Below are 24596 nucleotides of genomic sequence, written 5' to 3'. Positions count from 1 at the left end.
AATTTATTCAAGTCCAGTTTCAACCCTTTGTTCTTATACCATGGTTGTCTTTTGGCTTAAACAGCTCCTTTACAGCCCCGTGATATTTAGTGATAGCAGTCATCCTCTCTCTAAACAAGCTCTGTCTCCTTTTGTGACATATTTTACATTCTTCTCATCATCCTAGTAGTCCTTCTCTGCAGCTGCTCCAGCCTAAGTTAATCTTTTTTGAACACAAGCATTCATAATTACACACAATAATTGAAGTGATGTCTTAGCAGTACTTTACCAGCACCATACTAACACTTCCCCCATCGTTACTAGAAATAATTGAGCTGATGAATTCTAGGGCAGTGTTTGTCTTTTTTCACACTGGTAGCTTATTGTCAAACAGTGATTGACTAATGTGAACTGAGCTTTCTCCTCCTCAGTAATTTCCAGCTTATAGCTGGAAGTATTCTTGTTATTAACTGAAGTGCATGACCTTACACGTTCTACAAGAAGTAAAGAATCCACTTTGTGTACTTCTTTTCCCAGTCATTAATCATATTCTGTTTAAAAATATGCCTAATTTCTAATTTCGATATTTCTCCTTTGAACTTCCAGGAGCTGTTTCTTTCTGTGCCTTTAGCAGTATGTCTACAAGTCCTTTATTAGGTGATATTTTCTTTACTTTAGGGTAACTTATCTACTGAAATCAAACCACTTTTAACTTTTAAGAAATAATTTATAACCTATAAACAGTGAGGTTTTGGTATAAGGAATAATTTTTATATCTAAGCAGAAGGTATAAGGCAGATTAGATTTTTTTTTTTTCCCCAGACTTTGGCAATCTTCAGCTTCCTTCTAAATTGTGAACCCATGTAGCCTCAGTTCATAGAATCATAGAATGGTTTGAATTGGAAATGTTAAAGATCATTAAACATTAAAGATCAGCTGGTTCCAAATCCCTGCCATGGGCAGGGACATCTTCCACTGGACAAGGTTGTTCAAAACCCATCCATGGCCTGGAACACTTTGAGAGATGGGGCAGCCACAGCTTCTCTGGACAGGCTGTTTTAGTTCCTCACCACCCACACAGCAGAGAGTTTCTTCCTAATATCTAATCGAAACCAACTCTCTTTCTGTTCGATGCCATTCCCCCTTGTCCCATCACTGCATTCCCTTGTGAAAAAATTCCTCTCCCTCTCTCTGTAGGCCCCTGTAAGGTTTTGGAAGGCCACTATAAGGTCTCCCTGGAGCTTCTTCTTCAGACTGAACAATTCTGATTGTGTTTCATGCCTCTAATTAATCATTTTGGTGGCACTCCTCTGGACTCACTCCAGCAGGTCCGTGTTCTTCTTTTGTTGTGAGCCCCAGATCTGGATGCAGCATGGCAGGTGGGGTCTCACCAGAGTGGAGCAGAGGGGCAGAATCCCCTCCCTTGATGTGCTGCCCACATTCCTTTGGTGCAGCCCAGGATATATTTGGCTTTCTGGGCTGCAAGTGCACATTGCTGGGTCATGTGCAGCCTCTCATCCAGCAGCACCCCCAAGTCTTTTTCCTCAGGGCTGCTCTCAATCCACTCTCTGCCCAGACTGTGTTTGTGCTTGGAATTATTCTGATGCAGGTGCAGGAGTTTGCATTTCATCTTGTTGAACCTCATGAGCAGCTTCATCCTCCTGTTTCCTTAGGACCCATGGATGCATTTTATCAGGTCCCATAGTCTTGTGCACTTTCAGGCTCCCTAGAGGGTCTCTAACCTGACTTTCTCCTGCAGCAGGTGGTTCTTTGTTCTGCCAATCCCTGCCCCTTAGGTCGTGGCTGGAGCACTTGAAGACCAAGGCTGTGGCGGCAGTCCTGTGACCATCTGTTGATTCAGCAGAGTGACAGAGCGTGTGTGGGGCTGGCAAAGGGTGCCTCTGTGTCTCAGAAGAGAGCTGCCTGCTGCTGTCACCTGCCACCTTTCTTTCCTTACGAGCTCTGGCTGTTGCACAGGGAGCAAATGGGGCTGCCTTAGTTCCAGCATCAATCCTGATGTGATGGGTCTTTCCTCTTCAGTACTACAGAGCAGTGAAGTTGTTCTGCATGGGCACCTCAGGCCTTAGGTGAAGTCTCTTCCACCTGCAGGTCCTTGCTCTTGCAAGTTTTCTTGTTCCTACAGGGCTGGGGGTTGGGGGGAGTAGTGTTTATGTGAAATTCCACCAGTTAAACAAGAATTCACTTGATTAATACGTGCAGAATAATACATATTAGTCAAATACGGTTTTCCTCTGAGATCCCACTAAAAACTTGATCAAAGTTTAATTACAACATAGGCCAGTTTTGTTTAGATGTTGAAAACAACAAGCCTTGCAAATAACGGGTATGACACAAAGAGAATCAACAATTGTCATGAGCCAAACTGGAATTCTGCAGATTTCAGCCAAATGGCTGAACAACATAGGGAAAGGTGCTCTTTTGGTGACAATCTTTTCATTACAATTTCATGGTAATGAAATTACATTTTTCATTCTTTGTGGGTCATTTTATTTCCAGATGCCAGCTGAGAATTTGAAAGGTTTGTACAGAAGCTTTTGGATTTTGTGAGCATATCATTCTGAGAAAATTGATGACAGAAAAACTCTGGCCAATATATTCTGGATTTTGTGAACCCTGGGGGTTTGCCTTAGAATTAGTTGTTTGATATTTACCTAGCTCCACTTCTTCTCAGGAAGGATGGTGAAGACAACTCTGTTCTGCAGTCCTGTCATGAGGACTGTCATTTGAGAGCTGTTTGAGGAAAGAGATGGAAGGGATGGGTTGCAGAGAAAATCCAAACAGAGATATTTGAGATCTACAGACACTGTGGAAGCAGAGCAGTAACAATGGAATGATGGAGAGGTTGAGGGGAAGGATGTTTGCTGGAGCAATGGGAGTGAGGGAGAAGTAAGCATGAGCCCAGAGTAATTAGCTGTTTAAATGAAGCTGTTTAAATCAAAGTGTGAAAAATTAACCCAAGAACCCAGATGTTGAGTTTGGTTTGAGTTTTTACAAAGCGCATAAAAAGTTTCGAAGTCAGCCTTCAATTCACAGTCAACACTCCTGGAATGTACTGTAATATGTGGCATAGCTGCATTTTTAATTGAATGTAGCAATCCATTGGTGGCCTTTCAGAAAGGAGTAAAGAACAGGATGTTCTTTCTTTGAGTGGTTATAAGGAAGAACTGCATGACCACACACATTAGAGCTCAGTAAAGCTCCATGGGAAAAGCATGAGCCTCAAAGCAAAAGTATTGCTATTCCTGCTTAGACCATCTGACCAAAGAAAGACTTTCCTTCAGGAAATATCCTCTGGACAGAAGTCTCAGAAGCTCTAATAAAGATTTTCTATGATATACTGGATTTTAAGATGTATTTTATACACAAAAAATAAGTACTGCTGGAACAACAGGAGCTCCAGGAATGAAGCTGTGATCAAACTGGTATATTCTCTAGCAGAGATCCAATTCTAACAGGATAAAGATATCTGATACTGTCCCAGCTGATTCATTTTTCCTGTGAGAAGGCCTATACTGATGTGGAGCACACTTATATCTACAACCATACTTGTACAGATGTAGTCATTTAGGTATTACTTTCTTGTCCAAATGCTCTGAGACATTTCAGGCTCAGCTTTGAATATCGCCATACATTGATTTTTATGAATAAAACATCACATTAAAACGATCCCCTTCAGCAGCAAAGATTTGTCTTGAAGGTTATTTTCAAATTTTCTGTACTAATGCATCATCTTTTGCTACCTTCACGATTTCAAAGCACACCAGAGAGCACCAAAACCAACCTGCCTCACCCACTACTGTTCAGAGATCTATCATGGCCTCTCTTCAATTCAGCCTTTTTGTTAATAATGTTCTTCTCTGACCAACTTTCCAGTAAATCTTACCTTTTTTCCCACTTTGAAAGCAAATTAAATTTACTGAGGTAGCTATCCCTAATGGCATGTTTCTCCTGAAGTAATCCGCATGTTACATGTCTTTGAAAATTGCCAGTTGCACAGAATGAGTAGAATTAGTTATAAAAAAGATTTAAAATTTCTGATTGCCACATCTGCAGTGAATATTGGGAATTTGTTTCAGCTCACAGGCTGTTATCTCCATCAAGAGTCCTTTGTTTGATAGTACAATAAAAGGTGCCTGCTAGCAAGAAAAAAAATTCTTTCCTTCATTTTCTTGGAAATAGTTGTATCGTAAGGCTGACTATGGGGATCATAATCTCTTTGTTGCATATATTAAGTTTTTGCTCTCTGTAATCCCTGTTATCAAGGAATACTTTTAAACGGAATGGGACATAAGTTATGGGTAGCTTTCTGTGGAGCCCATAACGAGCACCCATCTCTCCATGCTGTTTATAAAAGGACTGTAATCATTTGCTGTGTGAGAGCTGCCTCATTACACATCTAAAGCTCAAGTGGTCTGGACCCTTCCTGTGGGAGTCATCAGGGGCTCAAGTGTTTACTCAGTTTTTACATAAGTTTTACAATTTTATATATTCTTATCAGTGGCTGATGTAAACTGAAATTATCTGGAAGCTAATTTGGAGCTGCTCACAGGAGTCTAATTATTCAGAAAAGTGATTTCAGCACAACTAAACTATCTTAAGATAGCTAGTTCAAGTGGTAAAAGTTGTTGATATGGTTTGGACAGATCTGTGCTTATGTCATGTCTGTGTATTTGTGTGTGATAAAATGCCTTATTTCCTTAATTTGCTATTTTAAAGGATTTCTTAAATCTATCATTTAAGAATGAACAAGGCAAAAAGAAGCATTCAAAAGCCGGCATGTTTTTGGTCTTTCCATCATCACTATGTCTCTATGGCTATGTATTTGAAGCCTAGTTGTCATTTCCAAAGAGCTATCTGTACTTCATACTACACTGCATAGACCTATGTAAGGAATAAAAAAATTGTATGTATCACCCCAGAAAAATAGTACACCCATATACACAGCATTGGCAGCCCTGGAGCTTTTGACTTACTGCCAGGACAATCTGCAGCTCCAGTTGTGCTTGTATTTCAAAACATTTAAATGAAAAATAGGTGGAAAACTAATTATGGAAGTTATTTCAAAGTGAAGTATGGTGATTTGCTGAGATAAATTTCAAAATAAGGATTAGGCAGTGTTAGAAGTGTGGAGTACATAAATTCATTACAGCCACAATTAGTGATCACAAATGTTCTATTATGAATATTTTTTAGGGAAGCAGGACACAGGCATTCCCCACTCCTCCATGTCTTTGTGAACTTGTAGACATGGAGTTTCTTCCCCAGGTGGCCACCATGGTGCTGTCTTCAGCCTCCCTCTGGAATGGCTCCCTTTGGATTCACTTGTACAACATGGCTTCAATCTACCCAAGAAGCAGTTTAAGCAATACAGTATCCTTCCTCAGTGATTTGGACATTGCACAAAATAATGCTCTGTTAATCAGATTTAGGATGCCACATTCTTCCAGATCAAACTATTTGGCATATTTGGCCCATAGTTGTAGATCAATTGGAAACTCCCTATTCTATGCAGATTTGGTAAGCATTTATTTACCAGAAATATCCTTTTATGTAATGTTATATCAATGAGCAACAGGATCCAGAAGCACCATCTGCATTCATAAATCAATAGATGCCTTCCACAAAAATCAGTGCCAGGTTAGAGAACATGGACATGTGGACAAGGACTGATATTTGTGAGAGCTGATGTTACAGTGTGCAACAGCAAAGTTACAATTGCAAAGTATCTGGAAATCCCAGGAGAAAACACCTCAATTAGCATGTGTGGTGGGGATGAGATTAATGTAAATTAGGAAACCTTCTCATTTTCTGAGCTGCTAATCTGCCTTGAACAAGAAAGAAATGTATTTGAGACCTTGGGATGTAAAGTTAAATTTCTTCCTCAGTGAAACACACACTTTTTTCATTGCAAAACAATAATGAAGGGGCGAACCTCCCAGTAGAGCCGCAGCTCTTCAAGGTATTTTTATTTTTAAGGGCAGATTAGCACGTCAAAAAGCAGAACCATGTTTTATCTTTACATTTTTAGCCTTCTCTTTATACATTAATGGGACTGCAGCTCTCTAGTGTAAGTCCCTTGGGTGTTTCTTTGACTTAGCATATTTTTTAAACCCTTTTTAAATCCACTGTAAAATCTTGGAACATTTATCCTACTACAGCCACAGTGGGGGGCATCAGCTGGGAGAGGCAGGCTTTCAGCTAAGTGTTCATTCATGGAACTGAGGCAAGGTTAAGATAAAATTCAAGCATCTAGCTAATGCAATAGGAGCACCTGGGATGCTCTGTTCACACTCATACCTCACAACTCGAGTCCAAATATTTTTTCCATTTCCATCCCAAATTCTAAAATGCAACTCAGACCTTCTTACACATGATCTTTAGTTTGGTGGAGTCCTCATAATTCCAGAGGTCTGAATAAAGCTTTCTTCTTTTCAGCAAAACTGAAAGTGAGTTGATTCAGAAGTCGTCTAGTAGAGGGTTCCTGCACCCTGTTTCTGTGGCACACTTGATTTTCATGCACATTGTTACATTGGCTGCTATCACATAAGCCTTGACTAGGCTTCAGATGTGAATATTGTATTCTGCTTTAATTTTGTTTTCCATAAGTGCATAGGGCACCAAGCACAGCAGGGGCTGCAGCTGCAGCAGGTGTGTGGAGCAGGGTGTGCCATTCTGGGGTACACAGCCCTGCCTTGGGGCCAGCCCAGCACCAGCTTCATGGCAGCACCCCCAGGAGTAAACTGAACATGAAATGGCTGCAGGAAATCAGCATTTACCATTTAGTCATAAAGTGCTCTTCTGAGGACACAGACTTCAATAACTGCAGCCTTTTTCCCTCAGGGTTTTGGTTAACATTGACTGATAGTTTATAAGGAGGTTACTGTTCTTGGTAGCTTGCTTTTATTTGCCTTTCTTCCATCTGATCTGGAAGTGCTTTTGCATGTTGAGGATTGATGATGTTTTGTCTAGAAGTAAGTTTCAGGCAAAGAAATTAAATGCAGCATTTCTTTCTTTTTGCATTCTTGTGATTCCTGACTGACTGTATGTGTTGTCAGATAGAAACAAAACTGCAGTGTTAGTTTTCTGTTTATGGTATGTATGTCTTAATATATCCCACATGGCAGAGGGAAATGCATCAGATTTTTTTTCATGGGCGATTTTTTTGTCACTAAAGTAGTAAAGTGGGAATGAATTAGTAAAATAATTTACTCTCCTTCTGAGCTTGCTGGCTGTGATTTTATTGCTTCTTTTGGTGTGTAAAGCTTTGTTTTTAGGTTTTGTTTCATGAATTTTTTGCTGCTGTTCATGTCTGTTAGTTTGCAATACATTTTTCGTGGAGTTTTCTTCTTATGGGTGCCGTTCTGCCTTCACTGGGTAGAAATTCAGCCTGCTGACTATGCTGCCCTTCCCTTTATAATACTCTCAACATTGTGGTCCATGGCTGAACCAGTGGGGGAGAGGCATTATGAAACTGCAAAGAATTGGATCATTGCACTAGTTAAGATAAACCTGCAGGCAAAGTAAATTACTGCACAATTTTACAAGAGAAAGGGAACTGTTTTGTCCTGTAAATTCTGAAAAGAGATGTTAAAAATGCATAGAGAATTAAAGCAACTTTTTGTGTGTTCGTAGAAAAGGAATTTTTTTTTAAATTTTGTTTCCAAAAAATGCCACAAAAGTCTGAAAATCACAGTTCATATTTCTGTTTGGGTGATGAGGGAAAGAATGAGCAATGTGTATCAGGGAAAGTTTGATTTTCACACTCCAGCTTTACTGAGTACCTGCCTCCATTCCCCCAGTGCATTTCTGTGGTGACATGAGGTGAGATCACCCTGCTGGGGGTCAGGGGGGTGCTGCTGAGGGACAGGGTCTCAGCCAGGCTGGCTGTCCCTGGCTGGCTCCCACATCCTGCTGCTGGTACACAGCAGAGCACACGCTCGCCCTCACAGGAATGCTTTAGCCCACACCTAATGCCTTCATCAATGCTATAAATGCTATAATTATGCTATAAAAGCTATCAATGTAACAGGTCTGTGGCCTCAGAGGAGGAAAATCTGTCAGGTTTCTTTTCTGGCACATCAGAATATCTGTGGAGCATACAGGTGGTGTACAGGACCGTGCTTCCTTCCACACTAGTTTGATCTGGACAGAGACAGTGGTGGATTTCAGCCAGCAGCATTGAATTTCAGTATACTTTGAAAACAAGAACTCCTGGAGATTGACAATTTTAATTGAAATCCCTCCATGCAATCCATAATACCATTTTTCCAGCCCCACTTCTCCCTTACCTCTCCCACCAACTTGGTCAGTGATTCCTCTGCTCTCTTCACCCTTTTGCAGAGGCTAAGAATGACCATGGTGCTCATTATGCAACTTTACAATTCTAGTTTTTAGTATTTATGAATTCTGAGGAATTTGTAGCAAACCAGCACTACTGTGTCACTGGTGTCAGCTGCTGAAAAAAGACAAACATCTTCTTTATCACAGTGTTACAGATGCTGTAAGCAGAGCTTACAAATGGCACATGTGCTTGTGGTTGGCCACGTGTAAATGTATGAAGATAAAACCACAGTCTGTCATTACCTCTGCTGGCTTTTCCCTGACATATGTATCTCTCCTGCCTGCATGCCATCTTTCCAGAGCAGATAGGCTTTTGTGAGGCTCAGCTGTCCCAAAAGTCTCCCAGAGACTGGGACTGGCTGTGCCACAGGTCACTTTGATGTCCCAAAGGGGCACCTAGGGCTGTAGGAGGCCTTACATAGGTCACCTCAGTGTAGGGATTGCTGAGGCTGCTGTAAGCCCAGCTGTGGGAAGGGGGATCATGAGACCTGGAGCACCTCCAGGACTGATCCTCTGAATGGAAAGTGCCTCTTGTCTCCAGCTCTGTGGAGATGTTGATACTGGTGAGGGACAAACCATGGCTTCTGTACACATTGTAGTTTTACCCCAGACTCCAACTACAGTGAGCCACCCGCTCACTTTCCAACCCTCTCTCCACTCCAGGGGATGGGGAAGAGAATCAGAAAAAGATAAAACTCATGGGTTGAAATCAGAACAGTTTAATAATTGAAATAAAGTAAAATATAGTAATGAAAATGAAAAAGGGAGAGAGGAGTAAAACCCAAGGGGAAAAAACCAAATCATGCCCAACACAATTGGTCACCACCTGCTGACCAATGCCCCTCCCATCCCTGAGCAGAGATTGGCAATTCTGGCCAACTCCCCCCAGTTTATAGACAGGGTATGACATTCTGTGGTGTGGAATATCCCTTTGTCCAGCTCAGATCAGCTGCCCTGGCCATGCTCCTCCTGGAGTCTTGTGCACCTGCTCCCTGCAGAGCAAGAGACACTGAAAAGTCCTTGACTTAGGGGTCAGCACACTGAGCAACAACTGAACCATCCGTGTGTTATCAATGTTATTCTCATACTAAATCCCAAACACAGCACTACGAAGAAAACCAACTCTATCCCAGCTAACCCAGACAACACAGTATGGTTTCAAGTTGAGTTTCAGATCATCTGAGATAAGGAATTGGGGGATAGAACAGGATAACTTCCATAACAACATCACTCCAAAACAGGAGGAGATGTCTGCAAATGATAAATACTCCATCTGGAAAGATTTATGTGTAAGTCCCTCTGGTTTCATTATGTAGTTATCATTATTGATTGATTTGACTGACTTAATTTGCCTTGGAGAAAACTATCAATTTTAAAACATCAGAGTTTGCCAGTAACGTTGATAACAGAGATATAAGGAGTAATTAGGGACAGTGCAAGTGCAACCAAGATATGAGGTGCTGAGGTGACTGAGGCAGTGACGGCAATGCAGGCAAATGCAAAACATGGCTGCGGGCGAAGGATCAAAATAGAGGAAACGCTTTACAAGGCAGACTGCTGCCAGAAACCATTAAGTTCATGTAAAATAAATTAAAGAGAGACTTAGGCTTTTTTAGGTAAAGCCATTATTCTAATTAGTCATGCTAGGCTATGGAAGAGCAAGCAGGATACCAGGAGGTGTTAGCAGCAACCACATAGACGAGCAGGGATCTTGTCACTGCAAGCCACTCAGACCAGCTCAGCTGAGTCTGGGGTGAAGAGTGGTTTATTAAAAAAAACCAACAACTTGGTGCTTTATAGATCCAATCAGGATGCATGTGGTTATAGATGAGTGTTGAGCAGTTACTTTTTTACTGACCTGTGTGGTGATTTTTTAGGTATTGCACAGCAATGTTTCATTTGGTGTTCCTTGCTCTGGTCAGCAGGGAGGTTTGGTTGGTTCATGGCTCTGTTTAGTCAGCGGGTCAGGATGGTGTTGTCAGTAAAGACTGCTGGTTCATGATTTCACCTCTGCTAAAGCAAATCCAGGGCAATTCCAGGGACTCCAAGTCTGTCTTGGTGAATTGTTGCTGCTGTAAGAAGAAGGATGTGCTTACTGCAGGCTCTGACAATGAGCCTGGTGGGAGCAGATGTCTGGTGTGATAACAAGGTGTCCCTTTGCCACATTTGTCACTAGTATAAGCCCTGTCAAGCAGAGTATCTGATATTTGGCTCATGAGACAAAGATTTACATTTGCAAAGTGGAAAGATTCAGAACAATGCAATATTTTTTGGAAGTTGTACGAGAGCTACTCATATGGATGAGACACCAGTCAAATACAACAAGAATTAAAAAAAAAGGGAGTGGATGCAAACCAAGGACAGTTGTTTTCCTTCAACAGAATAAACTGGAATTTGGTGCTAAAATAGAAACTGTGAAAAGTGCAGAATGAAGGTATCAGCCTAACAGGTCTATAAAGAAATATATATATATATATATATATATATATATATATATAAAAGTTGGTATTATAAAACATGCTGGGACTATTAGGAAAACATTTAAAATAGATTTTGGCTCAAGCCTTTGAAAATAGATTGTTTTCTACTTCTGTATTTCAGCAACACAGTAACTTATTAGCATTTTCTATTTATATTACGCCTGGTCCCTGTTTACTGTTACTAAATCTACTTGCCTTGGAGCACTTAGTGCCGTGTTGCTCTCTATGGAACACTTAGATTTCAACAGTAAATTGTCTTCTCATCCCTTCTGACAGTGGCCTGAAACTACCAACACGCTGTAAACCAGGGTCTCACCACCCCATTCCCCTGACTCATGGAGCCAAATCACACATTACACAAGGGACTCATTCAGTGTGCTGGGAAGTGTGCTATAGAAAGGGGATATTCTCTTCCCCATGCTCCACAATTTCCATATGTGTAGCTCCTGTTAGGTTTAATGAGACCGGTACTCATAAATCCCTGAGATGAAATTATAACCCTAAGTGGGTTCTATCAAAAGGCTGCTCAAAAGTTTTGATTAACAATCCCTTTAAAGAGGAACATTAAAAGGGAGATTAAGCAAAAATATATCCTCTCTTTCAGAGCAAATTTTAAAAAATCTGTTCATTAGTGGTGCATTCCCGCAAACCTGTGTTTCTAGTGAAGGGCTTGCTTCAGTAAATATTCACAAATGTGGATATAAAGTGCTTCTCTTGTAAGCACCTAAAAGCCCTGAACAGAACTATTTAATCTCCAAATCCCAATTTGTGAATGTAATTCAAATGTGAATTTGCAATAAATTGTTGTTTTCAGAATTATAAAGAAATTCCATTTAAATTTCTCATATGGGGAAAAAGGTTATAAAACCCATGCTTCCTATCTCAAGTGTGAGTCACTTCAGCACAGTGATACCCTCTGAAGAATCAGGTTGCTGTATTCAGGCTCTGGTTCTCTCCTGACCACAGAAGAACTGATGGATTTTAGTGACAGACTTTATTTTTTAGTGACTGACAGGCTGTTTTATACATATCTGTTTTTTTCATAGTGTTCTGATTAGTATGTGGATGGTGTTTCCCCCCCAGCATTGCAGACAGTGAAAGGATTTATTATTTAATAGTGAAGCAGTAGTAATAATAATAATAATGAAACAAGCACCTTACTTCAAGAAAGATAAAGGTAACATATTGCTGGGTGAAATAATGTATTTGTCGTTTGCTGGTCTTTTCTTTCTTCACACTGTTTAATAATTTATCAAACCATCCTGACCCTTAATTGATCACAAGGGCTACCAAGTGCTTTAGCAGTCTGTTACACTCTGTCAAATGAGATGTGTTTTTTCCTGTGAAGCAGAATGAAATCACCCCCCAAAAATCAATTGGCAGCAGCACATTTCAGCTGGGTGGGTGTAGTTCATTTAGGGCCATATTCTGCACTTTTACTCCAGTTGAAGGGAGCTTGCATGTGTAATTTAGAAACCTTTACCTGGCTACTTGCTTGGGTAGAAACCGCATGAGCTCGTAATTGTGCATTTGTGTTCATGCTTTAGAAATTATAGTTACCAGGTCCAGTTATATCTTTACTCCCAATGGTCTCTTTTAACATGGATTATTGATGTTTTCCTTAAACATATTTTGGATTTTTTTTTTAAAAAAAGAGAAAACCACCAAAAGCAGGAAGCAATTTGATTTTCTTCCCATCACTAGTTCTAAAATGATAAGACTTACATTGCAGGGTCCTGAAAGGGCTTCATAACTGTTTAAAGATGTTGCTCAAATTTTCTAACAAGAAATAAAATTATGGCAATCTATAGCATTCAGTGAAAAAATGTATTTCATTTTTACATATGTTTACAGGTAAGGCTCTGAAGGTAGGAGAAAGGGAGGTTCCTACCTCTGAAAATGTGGTCTCAAAGCTGTAGCTTTAGCTGCTGTAAATAACACTTTATGTGTATACACATTCAGATTTTATCCTGAAATGTTCCTTAAGGAGTTGGCTTTCTGTGAGTTCAGGTTGTGCCAGCCACCAGTCCAGCTGCAGCCTCTGCTGCACCTCAAGTAATGTGCAGAGGCACATGGCTTCTCCTGAACTTGCAGGAGGACCTTGGTTCTGCAGCAGTCCTGGAGAGCTGTTCTACAGGGGTTTTACTGAGGAGCCAGGCTCCTTGTCAGTGGCCAGGAAGTTGTCACTTTTCCCAGCACTCCTGTATCTGAGTGATGTGGTCTCCCATGTGACAGGAGAGTGGAGGCACCTCTCTGTATGACTGACCTTCAGTTTCATAGAGAGGATGTGCTTCTAGAAGGTAGAGGCTGTGGGCATTAGCTCCCTGACAAAGTGATTACTTTAATTGATAAAAAAAATGGCTACCAGCATCTTTCCATTTTGAAAAAAGAATTAATCATACTACTTTTCCCCTCAGAGCAAGTCCCTGCTCCTGCATGGGGAAAACAAGTAACAAGCCCTGGTTTGGCCACTTCAGCATGGGATTCAGCACAGGAGGTGTTTTCAAGAACAGTCACTTTTGCATCACTCCCTGCTGTGTAACACCAGCCAGAACTGTGCTTACCTTGTGGATTTGTAGATCACCCTTTGAAATGCTAGAGCCTGGATGGAGAATGTAAGCCTCCAGCTCTGTTTCCCAGGGGAAAAGTTGGTTCCTAGGACTAGGTACTTTATTTTTACATAATGCAAAATCTAATTTGAAAATGTCTGTTTCTGAATCAAATTTATTATCTCCTAATCAGGAATTATTGCTTTCTCAAATATGCCAGAGTTATTTTGTTACTTAGAGCTCTTTCTTCTTGGAATTTCATCAATATTTTATGTTTGGCATTTTGCTCTCACTTACACAAATCTTTGAAAATGGAAGCACGTAGAAGATAATCAGTTTAGAAGCAGCAAAGCCGAAACATGATCATTCATTTTACACCTGTATTTAATATTCACTCTTTTGTTTAATATCTTACTCAATTCATGTAATAAATAGGAAATGGCACCACCTTCCAGCTGCTTCATCACTGGAAATTCTGTTGAGCCTTAGCTTTAATGAAGGGCTTACCAAGGACCTTGACATGCAGATGAGCTCCTTCACGGGGAAGTTCTGGTTTAGAAAACTGTTTTCTAAGGAGGATATGTCATGTTGTAATATATAAAATTATGTAGTTACAAAACACAGGGTGCAAGTCAGAGCTCTTCCAGATGGATGTTTCTCAGACTTAGAAAGCAGAGAATGATATGGCTCTTTCCTGCATATATCTGTACCGTTAGATGCTTCCCAAGCTCTATCAGTAGAAAAGATCTTGGATTGTCTTCCAGAGGCCCAGATGAATGGCTGCTATAATCTGTGGTTCTCCTTTTTGGAGAAGTTACACAACAAGGTGGAAGTAATAATGATTGATCAGGATCAAGAGTGTTGATGAGAATCAACACCTGAATTCAGGCATTTGTGGACCCCCATTTTCACATCTCACTGACCTTCGTCAGTGCCATCTTATAAAAGAAGCAAGATATTTCCCTGCATTAGCTATTATAGCCCTACTAGTGGATCTGATTACCAATAAAATAATTTTAAACATTTAAAGATTGAACTTATGTATTTGTCATCTGACTTTACCTAAGCTTTTCCTTCCAATACTTTTCTCTATCCCTGCATTTCTTATCCCTTGAAATTTTATCCCTTGAAATCTACCTCTTCACATAGAAGTTCTTTGATTCAGAGACTATAGATAGTGTATTGAATAACACTACCCATATTTTTTTAAAGTTTACACTATAGAAACAGCTGCTGAATTCCCCCTTGAGAGGGACTGAGAATGTCTAGTTCCTCTCCTAGCAGTGCTGTTGGCAGGTACAAAGCATGTCTGGGATTTGAATGATTATACTGATTATACCAAGACTCCTAAAGCCTCAGAAATTTTAGAGGATGGAGAATCTAGAAAGTGCAGATGTCTGAAACATGTCATTATGATGAGTGCAGGCTGTAAAAACCAAGGCAAAAGGAGTTCAGATGGACTCTAACAGCTTCTTTGCATGCAGCACATTTTAGAGCTGTAGATGGGTATCTCTCACAAAACTTTGAACATCTCAGTATTCATGAAGTCACATGGAAGCACTTGATTTTTTGCTAAAGTGTTTCTAGAGTTTTATACAGGAAGATCTTAAATTTTTACCTACATCATTAGTTTTCTAAACACTAGACTTGAATGTATATTGTTGCACTGGTCATCAGGGTGTGAGGGAGGTACCTGCAGACAATATTGACCTGAGCCACTCTGAAGCTGTCAGAGGAACGTAGAGGATCCAGTTTTGTTCTTAGAGCTGCTGTAGAATCAGGCTTATCTCAAAGTAATTTAAATTTTTTGTAGCAGAATGTTGTTTCACATTTGTCCTTTGGTTTGCTATGGGGCAAACACGCAGGCTGAGAAGCAGCATGACTGCAGTTTGGAGAGGGGTTGGGAAGGGAGGAGTTGCCTTCCATAACAAGGAACTGCAAAAAGGATGGAAGCAAAAAGGTGAAATAACATTCTTTGCCCTTAATTTAACAAGTTCTTAGTATCAATTGAATTTTCTTTTTTTCCTTTTTTTTTTGCATTTTTATCATTTTTATGTTCGCCTTTTCAATAGGGAACCTTGGAATTTAAGCATCCAAAAGTTTTTTAATATTTCTGTACTCACTGAAGTGTCAGTATTTAATTGTTGTTAAATATCCTGGAGGCTCTGGACTCCTAAATGGAGTTGATGTACTCAGTAAAGGTCCAGCAGAGGAAGAGGTTTGTTTTTATTGTAAAAATATAATAATTAAATATTAATAAAATATAAATATTACATGGTGATAAAATTATAAAATTGGGATTTCGAACGATTGCTGTACTATTCATTGACTTTTTTTCTGGAAAAAAAATTGAATAACTTGGGTTTTTTTTCTTGTTTCGAATTTATTCTAGTAACTGCAAAACTGTTATTTTTTTAAACTGTAAATCAAAGGAAAAAGAAATTCTCCACAGATGTTTTATGTGTTTGATGTGTTAGACACATTTTTGCAGTATACTGCCTGAAACCTAGGGAATTCATTAACTCACAAGTTGCTGCCTGGGAGTGAAGCAGTCGCATTTCCCAGGCTGCTGTGCCTGTCCCCTGGCTGGGGGATGTGTTAGGACAGCCTTTGTCCTCCCTTGTATTTGGCTGGCTCTGGAGGAAGGGGAATTTCTTCAAACTGAAGGGCTGTTCCTGCTTCTCCCCTGACAGCATCTACTGTTTAATTACCCTGCTAGTCTGGGGCTGGCTGTTTCCCATTGCACAGCCAGGGATGATGGCAGATGAGAGCTGGTGCTCTCAGCAGCCCCCAGACCCCAGCCCACAGCACTGGAGTCACTCACTGCCTTTAGCCCAGGCTTCAGAGAGAGGGACAGGCTTTGGGAAAGAATCAGTTACCCCCCGACACCCTGGGCAAAGCAAAGCAGTTGCCTAAATAGCATTTGCTCTCTGAGGGACCTCTCTGGGCATAGTTTTGGACACACCTGTCCCAGCAGAGCACTGCTGCAGGACTTCAGCAATGGGAGCAGGGCGGTGAGCCTGGACACCAGTCGAGCAGTGTTCCTTAAGGATGTTACTGCCACCCCTCTCAATTAGCCAAGAAAGGCAAAGAAAGCAATACAGCATGGCAAGGAGTGGCCAAACCTCATCTGTATCTAGTCTCTTGCAATAAAGAAGAGTCAGTAAAATACCATCTCTCTGGTTTTCTCTACTACTGATCTTCAGAAAAGAGGTTCCATTCAGGGGAGCTTGAGCCTTCTCTGTGACTGTCCTGACATGATGAGCTTCAGCATCACTTGGGGATTTGAGCTGTGACTGTGTGAATGACAAATCTCATGTGGATTCTCAGTGGGGAACTAACTGAAAAACCCTGAATGAGGAGGTTGTGGTTGTTTGTAAAAGATACAGGCATCACTATCATCACCTGCTTCCTCCTGTCACTCCTGGGATGGATCACTTAAATTCACTGTGGCTCATTTCTCCCCCCAAAAAACTGGAGCTGGTTTAGAATTTCATAGCCCTGAGGATAAATAGCATCCACAGCCTTGAGCTAGAGTCTGTCATCCTCACCAGTACCTGACTGGGATTTCAGACATTGCTTTTTGTCTGTGAAATATGGAAAGGTTTGCTCGTGAGACAGCCCCCCACACCATGCAAGGTGCTGCTGGCATCTGGTCCCTGGGGACGGCAGGTGGAGCAGTTTGTTTGCATTAGGAAGGATTTATCCCTCTCCTTGATGTAAACCTTTCACTTGCAAACTCCTTCCACCTCTGATCTGTGGAGGTTTACGAGAAATTTCTGCATTCACATTACAGGAGAATTAACGAAAAACCCAGTAATAAAGTCAGAGATGTTTTTTATTTCTCAGTTGTTGTTGTAATTGCAACAAGCAAATTTGGGAAATACCAGCCACTATAAACTTTGAGATGCAATCACCAAATAGCTCACGATGACATTTTTGAGCACAGTGGTGCCTGCTCCCATTGCCTTTTCCTTTTGATCCTTTTAGCAATGTTTCAGCCCATTCACTGTTTTCTGACATGAAGGTTCAATATTTGAAGTAATTTGGAACAAGGCATTCTCTTCTGATAACTGCATTTAAAATAATATTTCATCATTTACTCTTTCTAGGAGTAAAGGTGTAGTGATCCATTCTGCTAAGTTTGCTTTCCTTTAAGCCAAAGATGTCAAACAAACAACCAAGTTTGCACTACTTTGTAGGAAACTACAAAAGACTCCGAGGGGAGAAAGATTGCTGTCAAGCATTGTTTTATGTAAAAAATACAGTTCTTTTGTCTAATGTTGAACTGCAGTGAATTCCAGAGGGAGGGATTAATAACTGACATTTACATTCATTCATGTATTAGAGGCATGTATGAAAAATAAATTAAAAAAAAATCAAAGGAATGTGTACTGGTAAAACTGTGGAAGGTTGCTGCTTTTATTTCAGATCAGAGAGTTTGTGAATCCAATATTCACCTGTTTTTTCCAAATAGGTGTCTATTAGGAAATAATACCTTTCTCTAAGAGCTTCATTTTGCTTATTAAAATAGAACTTTTTTTTGCTTCAGGTGTTACTTTCTTTTAGATCTGTAATGAGTGTAAATGAGGTAATGGAATAACTGATTTACAGTAGCTGTGATCCAGCTCCTCCTTCAAAAATGCAAATTCCTCTGGTATTGGCCTCATAAAAACGAATAGCAGTAAATACACAGTAAATGCAAAGTCAGTCTTGGCTCAGGCGAAGGCCAGCTTCAGTATTTTCATTGGCATTAATTGTAATTAGTTGATGGCATACCCCTGGGGTTTTTTCATTCCATGTTGCCTTGATAAAACACATGGCAGATGCATTTCTCGGTCTGTTAGCACCTTGCAGCGAGCCATTAACACGTGTTACTGTTTCCTTCCTCTGTGTCCTTCTCCTAGGAATTATGTCCGACCACCAGTTTGGAAACCAGTTCATGTGCAGCGTGGTTGCGTCCCATGTGAGCCATCTCCCAACCACAAACCTCAGTTTTGTTTGGATTGCTCCACCTGCAGGGACGGGCTGTGTCAACTTCATGTACGTATACACCAAAGCCATGAGCAGAAAATCACTCTGGAGACAGCGAAAGTCTCACCTGCTCACACTGTCTGCATGAAAGAGTCAGAGTTCACTGCCAAGAGCAGACTGTAATTTGAACTGAGAATATTGAGTTCTTCCTGGCTGAAGAGTTTCTGTACATATTGAAGCTTCTTATTTTTGAAGCATGTAGGAGGTCTAGCATTTAAAATAAATGGATTCTTCTTCGTAATTAATCCTATCATTGATCCTTTATTAGCCCATTTGCACTGACACAGTCTTGTAACTATTGCATTTAACATGAGGTAGAACATCACATAAATATATTATTCATATTGTAAGCATCAATATAAAATGCAAGTATTTGAGAGTAACTATACTCAAGTATTTACTGTTCCTAATTTTAAACTCTGAACTTCTGATGAACCAAGCATGACCAAGAGGGTTTTTTTTCTGTAATTTGTTTCAAAGGCATAAGTTATCATTTGATGATTTAGTACCAAAAAAGATTCCAAAAAAATAGCTTATCTTGAATTATTAGTGTATATATTACTATCTTTTTCCTTCAAGTAATTTATAATTAGTTGTCCCAGAACTTTATAGACCAGATTTGAGAGAGAAAATACCCCAAAAATGCAATCAAAAGTAGAAAAATTTGACATTTTCAAAGAAAAAAAAGGCAGATGACTCCCTAATTCAATAAGTGAATAATTGCAGCATTTCAGAGACATGTTTCCATGTTTCTGTGACTGTCCTGTTGTCAGAACAAACTTTCTGAGTATTATTCCCTTTCAATCCATAATGGGAAGCAGCAGGTAAGTGCCCTACATAATCAAGTTTTTTTACTGTTGAAAAACATAAAAATAAGTGACTGACTTCTTTGAGAACAGAAGCTGCTGATGGTGAACACAGTACCTGTAGATTGATTTACCTGTGACTTTGATATTTCACCATACCTAAATAATGTTGTTTTGGGAGTTTTTTTGCCTATACTGTCAGGATACATTATTTATTAGCTGTGATGACAATGTCAAGACATTTTTATTTCTAGCTCTCTTTTCTTCTAAACATTTAACAGTAAATTGGGAAATAATAGTTTTGATGATTGGTAACTAAATTGTGAGAGTATATTTGTTGTCAATATAAGAGTTGTATATACCTGGAGGAAATCTGCCAACTATGGGGTTTATACAACATTTAATTCCTTTCTAAAAATAGTTTCCTTTGTTGACAAAGTCGAAGCAGCTAAAATTTGTTTGAGCTGCCTGTACAGCTTCTCTGTGTACTCTTGCTTACTCCCTTTCTTTCTTGAATTTTTTGGATTTCCTAGAATTCAAGAAATAACTGTTGAATTTTTGGTCCTAACTTGCACAGGGACTGTGAATGTAGTTGCTATTAGATATGACCCTCCATTGTGAGTTTTGAGGTCAATTTCTAACCAGCCATTCATTTTCCTGCGGGTGACTTTTTCCATGATTTTGTATTGGGATTTTTGTTCATGTTTGCCATTGTTGAAGAAGAGCTGAAAAATAACTGCAGAAATTCAAATACAACTATGAGTGCTGATTCTCATGTAAGTGAAATTAAAGGGTTATTTTCTAAAGCAGTGGGTGCTTGTCTATCTTGAAATCTATGGAAGATCCAACACTGGCTTCAGTGGAAACAGAGTTAAACCAGAACTGAACAGTTTTGGAAATCAAACCTGTAATTTCCTGTTTGTTTAAGTTGTAACCCACCTCTTTGGCATTAGCACCCCTTGAACAAAGGTCTGCGCTATGTTAGTGAAGTCCTTGCTATGCATAGCAGAAATCTGAATTTATTGTTGGCTAGGTAATTTGCAGCATGGATGTAAACCTACATCTGGCAGGGCTGAGAGGTCTGATCCTGCAGTGGGGAGCCCAGCACCACAGCTGCTCCCAGGGTTCCCAAGTCAGACTCAGTGGCTTCCCAGAATGTCTCATGTGAGGTAAAAGGATGCTCCATGGGTGATACTGATTTATCTTTGAGGATGAGCAAAATGATGCCGTTTTATCAGTTTGCTTTCCCTGAGAACAAATCCAGACCAGAGTGGAAGGGCTCAGCTTCTCTGAAGTTGGTGTTTACCCCAGGATCACACTTGTCTGCAGGAATACTGGGTAAACGTGATCATCAGCTGAAGGAAATGTAAAGAGGACAAATATGTTTTACCTCTAATCCTCCTCCTCAATTTTTCTTCATCTGCCCACACTTTGTTGCTTCAGCTGGTGTTTATCCTGCTTACTAAATCACAAGTTGCAGTAAACAAAGCTATTTTTGTTTAGTGTTTTGTTTAGCAGTGTTAGTCTGTCTACCTTACTCAGTCCCCTGAATAAAAGAGTTCTAGAGTACTCTATCTTGTTTATCTCCCTTTTTCTCCTTTATAGCAAATAATAAGTTTTTAAAACATTTTAAATTTAATATAAAGTTTAAATTTAGTATAGATTACATTTAACGTATCAATTTAATTAATTTTTGTTTAACTTAGTATAAATTGAAAGTATTTACAAAATATGTGAATTTATAGACTCTGACAACACTTCAGTATAGGTAAGAGCTTCCTATACTGTTTGTTGCCAACATGACTGTGATTCAGATCAGCTCATTAGTCTCTGACCTCTCTGGGGATGGATAATAAGGTTATTAATTAGCATTAGCTTTGACGTGCGATTTTTGAGTGTTGATAACTCTCCCTGGACAATTTTCAGGAGAAACTGGACAAAGGTCACCAGGCAAATCTCTCACAGGCCAGATAGCTTTTGCTATAGATGCACAGATATATTTTATTAACTACAAACACTATTGACCTGTTCTGGCTTCCACTGAAGCAGTGGAATTCTGTAGATGTAACACGACCCTGTAGGCATCATGGGCAAAATTCCCTTTCACTCCATCTGTGCTTTTTGGTGTGCTCTCCTAGAGCTAAGACATGAGATTTGTGCAGTGATGCTGTCAGCCTGTTCTTCCTTGCAGCTTTTGTATCCATTGGTAACCAAACAAACATGACAAAGTGGTTGAGATATTAAGATACTAATTTTCATAAAAATCAGTAGCCAGGCAGAGCATTTATACCTGTAAATTTGGACATTCCCAGCAACAATCCTCCCTGCCACAACGTGATTTGTTTATAAACTGCCAGAAATATTCCTGCATAAATGTGTCAGTTCCCAGTTCCCAGTCCACCTTGCATTTCCCAGTCATGGTGGAGGAGGATGGCTCCTGGCCACACTTAGGTTACTGAAACAGCCAGTGAGGGACACACAAAGTATTGCTGTGCTGCAGGAAGGGATGCTCTGGGGAGGGATGTGGGGCACAGTTCTGCAAGGAGATGGGCTTATTTCTGTGTATGTGAGATGCAGAGGCACAGCAAATTGGGATTTACACCAGCTGCTAGCACAGTGCTCAGTTTCTTTCCAGCCCCACTGGAATATTCCTAATCTCTGCAGTTTGATGTAGTGCAGTTATTTCCATTGCACACAGTGCTGTGCCACTGCTGGATCGAAATGTAATGTTTCCTGATGGAGCTTTGCATCTTTCCTTGTCTCAGTGTTTCACTCAACAAGCCTTCTCCCCAGTTTCACCAGGAAAAGGGATGGTGCAGAGCCCTGTGCTCCATGGGGGAAGGTGGCTGGAGCCAACCTGTTTCTGTGCAAAATGAGGCAATGGCTGTTTTTTTACACTAGTTGTGTGCAAATTTATTTTCACTCTGTTGGGATTTTGCCCTCAAAGTACCTTATTATGGCTATTAAATGAATATTGAAAGTACGTTTTTTTGAAATACACCTCTAAGAGAAACTCTGAGTGCTGCTGGTGTTCCTGTAGTACATCTTAGCAAAATCCTTTAGTGTGTTTTCACCATAGGTACCTCCAGCTGAGTTGAGGAAATAAAAGCTAAAATTCATAATTTATTACAGAATAGTTTTCTTAGCAATAACGGATGTTAAACAGGTATTGAGCACAGGGCCTCCCAAGAAAATTGCCAGGATCTGTAAATTCTCTTTACCACCACAAAACAGTAGGTCCTCCTTTGCACTAACAAGTAATTTCTCTGATTGTGTGCAAATTTGTAAAATATTATCTTCATAATCCTTCAGCTAGGTTTCGTGGTTTGTAATTTCTGCTCTAAGCTCACACTAACCTAGTTAAAGCTCAGCCTGACAGCAGGGATAATAATGGCTGTTAAGCAGGATGGCCTGCTGGGCTGCATCTTAGGTTGTTAAGCCTGTTGTTTTATAGATGGCTTAACTTACTAGTTTGCAAGAGTGATAAAGCTGACCTAAATAGCAAAAGCATATTGTGTTTTGACCACCAGCAGGATTTATTGCAGAAGTTTCAGCTATTGTACTAAATAGAATTATAGCCTGTAGAATGTACCTAAAAATATATTTTTATTATGCAACCAGCTGTGTTAGTCACTGAACAGGTGTTTAATAAGGATGATTGTGTCTATACATTCACTATAACTTCTATTAACAGAAGACTGGACCTCTGTAAAAGTATCTGCCTGAGTCTGTAGGCAGAGTCTAATAAGCTAGTAAGTACTAAAAGGCCCAGTCACATATTATGTGATGCTTAATCAGCACAGCTTATGGTGCACACGGCTCAATAGGAATGGAAATAGCTGTGGTGGTGGCTCTGCATGAAGAGAGGTGAGAGAGCAGTGGTAGATGAGGCAGGGCACTGGCACATCACTTCTGTTGAGGCAGGAGAAACTGATTCTCAGCACAGCTCCTGGGAAAAGTCTGGGACTGAATGCTGAGGCGGGCAGCTGAACTCTTGGAAGAAATTTTCAAGAAATTTAAAATCTCAGTGTTTTTCGCTGAGAATGTGCCTTTCCCCATAATCACCTTAAGTTACAACTCCTTTCTGGGAAGTTTGAAGTACCCTGTTCCAGAATTGCTCTTTTCATGCCCATGTGTTTAAGCCTGTTTCAGGAACTGGCAATGGTGTTAATGTATGAACTCAAAATATCATGCTGTACAAACACTACAGAACATAAAGACTGTGATTGAGAGACTTGGTTATCTATTTAAAGCATTTATAGAAAACCGATGATAATAATTATGGAAATATTGAATAAACATCCAAGAAGATTACATGCTTTACTATATTAGTCCTCTAGCCAGGGTGGGAAAGGTCTATTTTGTCTGAAGGAAACACATTCCCCTGGTAAACCACTTAGCTAAATTGCCACTTAAGACACTGTCTACTGTGGTTTTTTCAACTGTTTGAAAGACGTACAAATGATAATCTTCAAGATTAAGTACACAGTTATGTTTGAACACAACGAAAATGCACACTAATAATAACATAAAAGTAAGCAGAAACCAGCATCTATCAGAAGTGAGGTCCCTTAAGTCCCTTGCACTTATGTATAATCATCTCTCAATTATATGGTCATGTACGTCTTTCTCCCTCACATTGTTATGATGACACAGAATTGTGCACTGGAATACACTGTTCTCCACGGCATTCTTGTTGCTGCCACGGTTTGAAATCTCTGCATTCAGTTGAGGTGTGCCGTAACACATATGGAAACCTTAAAGTGCAGATAGCCTTGGCTTTGGGGTTTTGTAAAGAAACCCTGCTTCAACAAGTGCTGCACTTCTCTTCCTTCTCTTTACTGCAACAAAAGCATGAAGCAGGATATTTCATAGCACTCTTTGTTATATTGGTGTGGACTCTGAGTCAGGGATTGTATGGGCAGCACCCAATAAGAGACAGTCATTGCTTACAGTCAGAGTAGTTCCAACATTAGCCCAGTGTTGCAGTAATTTTTATTTTTCCATATTGCTTATAAGTTATGCTTTGTAGAAAAAAAAATCGTCAGCAATTATTCCTTGCTGGTGTGTCAGTCTAGTGGAACTATGAAGAAAAATTACTCCCTTGCTTGGTTTTCCACTTCCCTGGGTAGAGGCATTGTTGTGCCGTCAATCAACATTATGTGTAATATTCTGAAAATCACGAGCCAATATTTGATTCCTGTCTTGGCTCTGCTCTCATGTCCCATGTTGATGTGCTGCCCAGATTACCTCCTTCATCTTCTGTGTTTGTTAATTTCCAGTGAAATGCAAACACTGTGCATGGAATAATTCTGGCTCCTCTAGCTGTGACCCCAAACAGCAAAGACTCATCTGACTATGAGGAATTAAATTTAACTTGTCTGTTA

The 24596-nt window shown here is 40.0% G+C and overlaps 1 protein-coding gene across 2 annotated transcripts in view; it reads left to right on the top strand.

The window, feature by feature from the left end:
* LOC131592824 (reelin) overlaps nucleotides 1-24596 on the top strand; it is a 273205-nt gene that overhangs the window by 58424 nt on the left and 190185 nt on the right. For both annotated transcript variants that reach the window (XM_058864623.1, XM_058864624.1), the window contains exon 3: nucleotides 18277-18412. In XM_058864623.1, the coding sequence (XP_058720606.1) occupies nucleotides 18277-18412 (136 nt within the window). The remainder of the gene's footprint in view (nucleotides 1-18276; nucleotides 18413-24596) is intronic.

Source organism: Poecile atricapillus, chromosome Z (genome assembly GCF_030490865.1).
Source record: "Poecile atricapillus isolate bPoeAtr1 chromosome Z, bPoeAtr1.hap1, whole genome shotgun sequence".
NCBI classification, from domain to species: Eukaryota; Metazoa; Chordata; class Aves; order Passeriformes; family Paridae; genus Poecile; species Poecile atricapillus.
The sequence above is the reverse complement of the archived record's forward strand: the minus strand, read 5'-3'. Positions and strand labels throughout refer to the sequence as shown.